The sequence below is a fragment of the Anneissia japonica genome, unplaced genomic scaffold (genome assembly GCF_011630105.1).
Source record: "Anneissia japonica isolate Jap-2015-1 unplaced genomic scaffold, ASM1163010v1 scaffold288191_len216021_cov166, whole genome shotgun sequence".
Taxonomy (NCBI): Eukaryota; Metazoa; Echinodermata; class Crinoidea; order Comatulida; family Comatulidae; genus Anneissia; species Anneissia japonica.
This window is the reverse complement of record NW_022756005.1, coordinates 140,126-148,235: the sequence shown is the minus strand read 5'-3', so window position 1 is coordinate 148,235 and position 8,110 is coordinate 140,126. Positions and strand designations below refer to the sequence as shown.

Below are 8,110 nucleotides of genomic sequence, written 5' to 3'. Positions count from 1 at the left end.
TTAAAGAGATGTGCGAAAGTTGGGGGGGGGGGGTGATCCGAAAGCGTGGCGGATGAGATAACACTACCCTAGGGGTCCGGGGAAAACAAATACTGTATTTGTTTTCTAGACGCCACCTGTGAGGCATTTTAGGCGATCAATATTTACTTTTTCTCTTTTTTAAACATTCTTTTTCTCCTTTTTACTTTCCAAAAGGGGCCCGCGCCCCCTCCTAAATCTTCCCCTGGCTAAGGAGGTCAAGGGGTAGCAGGGACGGATCCAGAGATGTCCGATAGTGGGGCTGATCGAGATAACACTACCCTAGGGGGTCCGGGGGAATTCCCCGCGACATTTTTGTTTTTCTAGACGCCTGGAAATAACCTCTGAGACGTTTTGGGAGATAATTTTCCCCCCACAGGGAAGGGGGTGGTGTGAACTTTCGCCTCTTTGCCCTGTGACAAATGAAAAACTGCTTCCCATATGGCGAGCCTGATTTATGACTACCAGGGTAGTTCCATCATGAAACTACTGTACTCCTGCAGCTCCCCCCTCCCACCCTTGTCGGGGAAAAAAACCACAATTCGTTCGTGAGAAAAAAAAAAAAAAATTATTTTCTACATAGTAGACTCCAAAATCGATTGAATAAGCCCTTGAAACCCCTAAATTTTCCTCGCTCTATATAGCACCCTGATCCAAGTGCTTTGTTGACACAACAGCATAATGTGTCACTGGACATCGACTGTAGGACATAGCATCATATTAATCCAGTGGGGGTGGGGTGCCCAGCCGGCCAGGACCCCTACATTTGTAAACATTTTTAAAATAAAATATTCAAATATTATGTCTGAATGAGTGCATTTCCCGATATCTAGATGTGCCCCATAATCATAATTTGCTTTGCGACTCCCAGTATAAAATAGGATATTTTTAGTTTTGTATGAATATGCTAAATATGATGATAATTAAGAAGCAGGATTGTCAAACGTGCTTCTCGAGTAATCGGTAAAAAACAACCTTTATTAGACACTCTGTATACTCAACGTATCATCAATAAGGCAAACGTCCATCATCAACGACTCTTTTCATCCCGGTAATTTTAATTTTTGCCTCATGCCATATGGTCAATGTTACAAAACCCCATACGCATCTCGTACAAGATCAAGAGCTTCATTCTTTCCGTCTGCCATCAAAGATGCGTGGTTGGTATCCAGAAATTAACTGTTTGTCTCACTGTATAGTAGTTACTCATGTTATTTAAATTACTTATATTGCGTACATCGAGCCGATACTATTTCATTGTACTGTATGTTTACATTTGACAATAAATTTAATCTGTAGCTGTATCTGAATAGGTCCTTGATTAAACCTAATTGCGACGCCCGTGAGAGGAGTGGTGTCTAATGCAGGGGACTTAGCATAGCCCGTCGGGAAGAAGTCAATTAATTTTGTCGAGTAACGCTGCTTTGAAAAAGCATTGACCATCTGAGGGTGCCTTTTCCATGGGCGGATCCAGAGATGTCCAAAAAGGGGGAAGGGGACGAAAGTTGGGCCGACAGACAACACCGTCCTAGGGGGCTCGGGGGCATGCCCCCTCGAAATTGTAGACGCCCGAAAATAACATTTGAGGCGTTCTGGGCTATCATTTTTTCTTTATTTTTATTTTATTTTTATTTTTTTAACCTCCCAAAAGGGGAGGCGGGGTGGGGGAACCTAAATCTGGCCCTAATTTTCGAGCGTCTAAAGGGGGCCTCCTTGAAATTTGCTCGCTTCAGCTCCAACCATGATGGGGCTGAGGTGGGTGTGAATATCTATCGATCCCACTCTGAGCTCTCAGCCTCCACCATTTTCAAAACTTCTAGATACCCTGCACGTGACCCTGTCACCATGCACACTTCAAAACAGACCTACTTAAACAGCACGTGGTGATGAACTCGTTGAAGCGTGCAGAGTTACTTGATGTTGTGTTAAATATCGTCAACACATTTGTGAAGGGAAACATATTGTAATATGGCTGCGTTTACGGTTGACGATCACATTGCAAGTCTTTTCGCAGAGTTTTGTCTCGTAACTGGAGCTACTGAAGATGAAGCACTTGAATATTTACAAAAGAAAGACTGGCAAGTTGTGGTAAGCTTAGTGTTAACCTAGGCCTCTCCCCAGCCTAGGCCCTAGGCACATACATTTCTTGTAGCTAGCAGGTTACGCGGCACCTATTTTAAACACTGAGCAAATCAGGGAATGGGCCTAGGGGAAAAGATCGTATAGGCGCTATACGATCTTTGCTAGGGGTGCCTACCTGACCTATTATGATGACGCACGCACGGGTTCGGCGTAACATTTAATTATTTGCTACTAGGAATATTTTTTACCACAGTGGCAGGTATAGTGAAATTGCATGACAGGTGGGAATATCTACAACTGATAAGAAGAGGAGTGGGCCCTGCCGGGATATGATCCCAGCCGGGTAAAAGAATGCTTTAAAGGTAGGTATTCATTTTCACAGCAGGGGTGGTGAATTTTCCAGCAGGATTGTGATCCCCATGTGATTTTTTTTTTTTTTTTTTAGGAGTGGGTAAGATAATTTTCTGGCGATCAATTTTGTGGCATGGAATGAAACTCGTAATTCCGGCTGGAAAATTATCCACCCTACCTGCTTGGTAAATTGCCACCCCTGCTAATGGAAGTCAGGAAATGACACGTCTATTTGGTAAATTCACCCAGGATACCTCAGAAAAGTAAATCCCAACCTTGAGTAAAAATCCGTATTGGATGCACCAGGCCAATTTGGCTTGCTTTCTAGTAGTAGGAAATTATGTGCACCCTAAACAGTTGGGGACTGCCTTGAACCACTTTGATGCCTGCTCTGGGGGTATTTAAACCAAGGATAAATAAAAGGTTTATTTTACTTTTACAGTCTCACAATCTAGACAACAGTTTTATTTTTTGAAATCTTTTGATAGGATGCAATCAATTTATACTTTGACACAGTGGCAAATCAACCTGATGACATGGAAGCAGCTGCAGCAAGTCTGTCTGCTAAAGATAGGTAATGGATCAGACTTGACTGGGTGTCCTGTTTACATCTCTCTTGAGCTGAAACCACACAGTATCATTACATCATTGTCAGAATAACATGTTGCTTCCTGTGGGTATAAATACATTTTTTTTAAATGATTTTTGAAGACCCCGAGAACAAAAAACAACCCCACAAAATCTGAAAGATGAAAAAAAAAAACTGCTGAATTTTGGTCAAACTTAAGCCGGGCACTTTCTACGTCGTACGACCGTCACACAACGAATCCACCTCTGCTTCTGGCGAACGGTAGATGATGTAACGCCATCTGCTGATTGTCAGTGGCAGTTCAAAACGGATCCTCATTAAAAAGCAATCCATTGGTTCCACGCCATTGCGTGCGTTCGTCGCCGTGTTGCCGTCACTTCGCTGTCACATGCAGTGAGTACCCGGCTTTAGTTCCACAGAGGGCAGCACTGAGCTATGCAGCTGCAGCCCCTAGTGGCACATAGAGTCACATGGTTAGTAGCCCAGGCCTCTATCGAATTGTGAAGCTGCATTGAATGAAGCTGCCAGTGGGATCTACAACAATTACTTTTCTCTGTGGCGTTAAAAAGTTGGGCACTTAGTGCATCGTACGATGGTCACGTTCTTCATAGAAATGCGTCGGCCGACGACTTTGGGCGCAGTGTGTACGCGGTTTAATACTCTACTTTACTCCATTATCTGAAAGAACTTAAGATGAATGACACAAAATCAAAATGCAACTAAATGAATATTTTTGATAAATTTGTAATAATATTTGTTTTGTATGTTGCAGCTGCGGTGGAAGCACAACTCAACAACAAGGTGAAAAGAAGATCAAATTAGTAACATGGAATATTGATGGTCTGGATGATAAAGATCTGATGCACCGAACCAAAGCAGTCTGTAGTACTATAGAAAGGTAGCACTTACCGTTGCTAGGCCCTTGGGATTTTATTATTTAAGAGGACATGTAACATGCATTTTAGACACATTTGTGGGAGTATGGAGAAGTTAATTATAATCTGTTGTTAAAAATGAAAGTTTGTAATGAAGATGGTGGAGTGATACACACTCATTCAGGGGATGGGTGGATTTAAGGGGAAAGCCCTCTATGTAGACCAAACATATTTTAATCTTACAATTCCATTGCATTCCAATTTGTGTCTTTCAGACTAGATCCAGATATTGTGTTTCTCCAGGAGGTAATTGTTGACACTGCATCATACATTGAGAAACGATGTCAAAGGTACAAGGTGTTAAAGACAAGTAATACTGCATATTTCACTGCTATGATGTTTAAAAAAAGCTCAGTCACAATTCTGTCAAATTCTGTTCAGCCATTTGAGAATACGACAATGATGAGGATGCTACAAAAAGTTCAGGTAAAAAGCAATGATAAATATCATGTAGAACTGTTTTGATATGGGTAATAGCAAACACTAGGCTAAAGTTAAGTTTAATTTTAAAAGGGTTATTTATATATTTATAACATGAAAGATGGGGGCCTATGTTCTTTAAACAAGAGAAGAGTTGTAATTGGAATCCAAGCCAGCGCCCAACCTGCAGTCCTGACCAAGGATCTATTAAAATGAACCCTGGCTAGCACCTGTTTCTTGCCCATCCATGGACATTGGGCACCTTCTGTCCTGGCAGAGCTATAAAATGGCCAGATGTTCTTGTATGATAAGAGTGTGTTTGTGACCATTGCAAACCAATCATTCTTCCATTTTAATTGTAGTGATAAATGAAACTTCTTTTTTGACCCAAGGTCAAGTGTGCTGGACTTGATCTCCTTCTCATGAACTCTCACCTAGAGAGCACAAAAGAGAAACATGCAGAACGGAAGGAACAGTTCAAGATTGCACTCGAGGAAATGGCCAATGCTAGTAGGGATACTGTGGTTTTGTTTGGAGGTGATACAAACCTAAGAGACAGTGAGGTAGGGTATCATAGCACTATGTGAGGTAGGCTCAGACTGCCAGACACTAGGCCAATGCAATCACACATAAAATGTGATGCGATGAGAGGTGCATGACAGATCATTTTAAAATCCTATCTGCTCAGACTGCCACTCTGACAATCAGCAGGCTGTCATCACTTTAGGTAAGCACTCACACACATGATGCAGACTGATTCATTAGCCGAATATCACCTGTGATGCAGTGGGAGTCAACCTAACATTCAGTATATGTATCGTATTGGATATACCATAATGGAATTCAAGAACTGTGATTTCAAAGTGGAAATGTGTGAAAATATATAGTAGACAATACATTTATAATTACAGTAATTATTTCATTTTCCTTTTCACAGAAGTGTCAATGTACATGGGTTTAATTTTACCAAGGAATCAACAAATAGTAGATTGTGATGTTGATTTCTAAGAAGACAATTCCCTTCTAGTTATAATATTATTTGCACTTTCACAGACAGCCAACATTATTTCTGAAAGAGGACTGTATTTGAGGTTAAGTGCTGACAAAAAAACCTAATTTTTTATTTTCCACTTCTATCATTTTTTTTAGGTGAGCCGTATGGGAGGCATACCTGGAGGGATCGTGGACCTGTGGGAACTGTTTGGTCGTCCAGAAGATTCCAAGTATACATGGGATACCCAGCAGAACAACAACCTCAATTGGCCGTATCCTAACAAACCAAGAATACGTTTTGACAGGCTGTTCCTAAGGCAAGCTGAGACAGCCTCTCAAGTTTCTCTACAAACATTCAAACTCATTGGTAATGAGTGGATTGCAGCAGTTGATCGCTTTCCGAGCGACCACTTTGGGATTTTCTGTGACTTCAAAGTCAATTAAGATGCTGTGAAGAAAATTTATGTCCTCTTTGCCAATCCAAGCACAAATCCAAACAGTTGGTGGAGTGGTTGTGTTTGTGTTCTCAATCTTGAGGTCGGGGTGTGAGCTTCTTGCTGTATATTTCGCTTATGTCCTTAAGCAAGGCAATTTAAAAATATTTTTGTCGCTTTCACCTAGGAATATAAACAGATACCTGTGACAGTGAATGTATTTGCCCAATGGAGGACAGGCATACTTCCCAGGTAGTGGAAGAGGTTGCACTTTGTGCCATTTCGAGAATACAGTGCAGTATTCAATGACCAGGGCCTATAACAACATTTCCAGCACCTGGTATACACCCTTAGCAAAAGGTGGTATATATATTGTTATATACCTCATACATAGATTCTAGGCATCTGATTGGTTAAAAAGTAGGCAATAGAAAGCATTATTCCCTGAAAAATAGTACTTTTTTGACCTGTCGCGTGGTGCTAACTGTAGGCCCCACCTTTGCGCTGATGGTAGAGGGGACTGTGACCTCTACGACGAAAGAGATTGGCCCTTGATCGCGCCACAGATCAACAAGTAGACGATAAACAATAATTATGGAGGATGTCGGTTCAATCTCCTGGATGAAGAAGGACTAGCCTAGGCCTAGCAATACTTCCTGATGAAGCCGATAGCAAAAACACCAAAAGACAAATTAAATATGTCTTGTCAGTAGTCGACAAATATTGCAAGACGATGGATTGAAATTGAGGAAATGAGCAAAGAAGAGCTAGACACACTCTTTGATCAATTAGGCCCTAGTTAGTAGGCCTCTAGGCTAGGAAGTAAGTACTTTTTAGGCCTCGTAGAATCTATGTATGAGGTATATTAAACAAATATTGACTGCTCTAGATTCGGGGAGCGGTGAAATCTATTACCCCGAGGTGATGTGGAGACCGTAGCCTATCTTCCCTCAGGCCTATTGTCCCGAGGTGACTCCACATCACATCAGGGATATAGATTTCACCATTCGCCTCATGAGCAGTCAATATTTGTATACAATATTATTATGTAACAGGCTTCAATGAAACAGCCAGTAAAACGTTAGACAAGTTAGTACTTGTGTTGACTTGGTCGCACAATGGAAAATAAATTGTTGCCAATTATCATATACAGTAAATTTCATTTGTATCAGTATCATCCTTTTTAAAGTCGATTGTTGATTTGGATAAAATCAATACAAGTTAGGGGCAGATTTAGGGGGGGCCCGGCCCCAGCACCCTTTTGGGAGGTAAAAAGAAAAGAAAAAAAGAAAGAAAAAGAAAAAAAATGATAGCCCAGAATGCCTCAAATGTTATTTTCGATACACATCTAGATGTGTATAAGACACAGCCCCCACCCAACGCCCCAGCCATCTACCTTTTAATGTAATATGTAGGAAGAAATAAGAGCTTCACCAGATATACCAAAAGCTTTTGTAATCTTGTAAATAAGCGAGGTAAGTTTCTGTGTGCAAAGTATATATATATATGTGTATGTGCGTATATATATATATATATATATATATATATATATATATATATATATATGTATATATAATCTGCGTGGTTGGCTTAAACCAGATCATGTAGACAAGAGTGCTCAATGCAGTATATAGCTCAACAAAGGTGATGTGGAGGCCTCCACATCACATCAGGGATATAGATTTCACCATTCTCCTCATGAGCAGTCAATATTTGTATACAATATTATTATGTAACAGGCTTCAATGTAGGAGCAGTTGGCGCACCGGTTTTGGCTTGAACTCGTGTCCTTGGGCAAGGCACTTTATCTACGGTTGCCTCTCTCCACCCAAGAGTACAAGTGGGTACTTGGTAGGTTCCAACACAACCTGCACTGATTACTAGCTGCAATTTATGGAATGATAATATAATTTCATTTACTAATTTAATTTGGTGTTTCAATGTGTTCCATATGTGTTTGATCCAATGCCTGGGGTAGTAATGTGAGACCTTGTAAAGGCATGAAGCGCTATATAAGAACGACATTATTATTATTATATATATAGTGTATATACTGTATGCTGGTACTTTTTAAATTTGTTTAAAAGTTTGTTGAGAAATGATAAACTCCAAAATTATGTATATATATATATATGTGCTTTATTATGTATATTTAAGCAAGTTTTCAATTGTAAATAACAAAAGGTGCGTGTAATTTGCAGTTAAATTTATTTATATTTAAATTTATAAAAGACTGAATGCCCGAGCACCATGAAAGAAGAAAAAAAATTAAGCAGGAATAGCAGCAA

The 8,110-nt window shown here is 40.3% G+C and overlaps 1 protein-coding gene across 2 annotated transcripts; it reads left to right on the top strand.

Moving 5' to 3' along the window:
- Positions 1-1,887: 1,887 nt before the first annotated feature.
- LOC117123824 (tyrosyl-DNA phosphodiesterase 2-like) lies at positions 1,888-7,562 on the top strand. Of its 2 annotated transcripts, XR_004447893.1 has the most exons (7): positions 1,888-2,106; positions 2,940-3,025; positions 3,813-3,938; positions 4,191-4,401; positions 4,788-4,958; positions 5,545-6,791; positions 7,467-7,562. XR_004447893.1 is itself a non-coding variant. In XM_033269852.1 (6 exons), exons 1-6 carry the CDS (start codon positions 1,987-1,989, stop codon positions 5,830-5,832), a joined length of 1,002 nt encoding a protein of 333 aa, XP_033125743.1. In that variant the 5' UTR covers positions 1,888-1,986; the 3' UTR covers positions 5,833-6,994. The 2 variants fall into 2 exon arrangements, 1 of the variants encoding a protein (XP_033125743.1); XM_033269852.1 differs by lacking the exon at positions 7,467-7,562 and having other exon boundaries at positions 5,545-6,994.
- Positions 7,563-8,110: the final 548 nt, after the last annotated feature.

Excerpts from the sequence above, each read along its gene's own strand:
- LOC117123824 (XM_033269852.1), top strand. The coding sequence starts at position 1,987 with ATGGCTGCGTTTACGGTTGACGATCACATTGCAAGTCTTTTCGCAGAG. Across the intron at positions 2,107-2,939 it reads AGAAAGACTGGCAAGTTGTG|GATGCAATCAATTTATACTT; the intron begins GTAAGCTTAGTG and ends ATCTTTTGATAG. Across the intron at positions 3,026-3,812 it reads AGTCTGTCTGCTAAAGATAG|CTGCGGTGGAAGCACAACTC; the intron begins GTAATGGATCAG and ends TGTATGTTGCAG.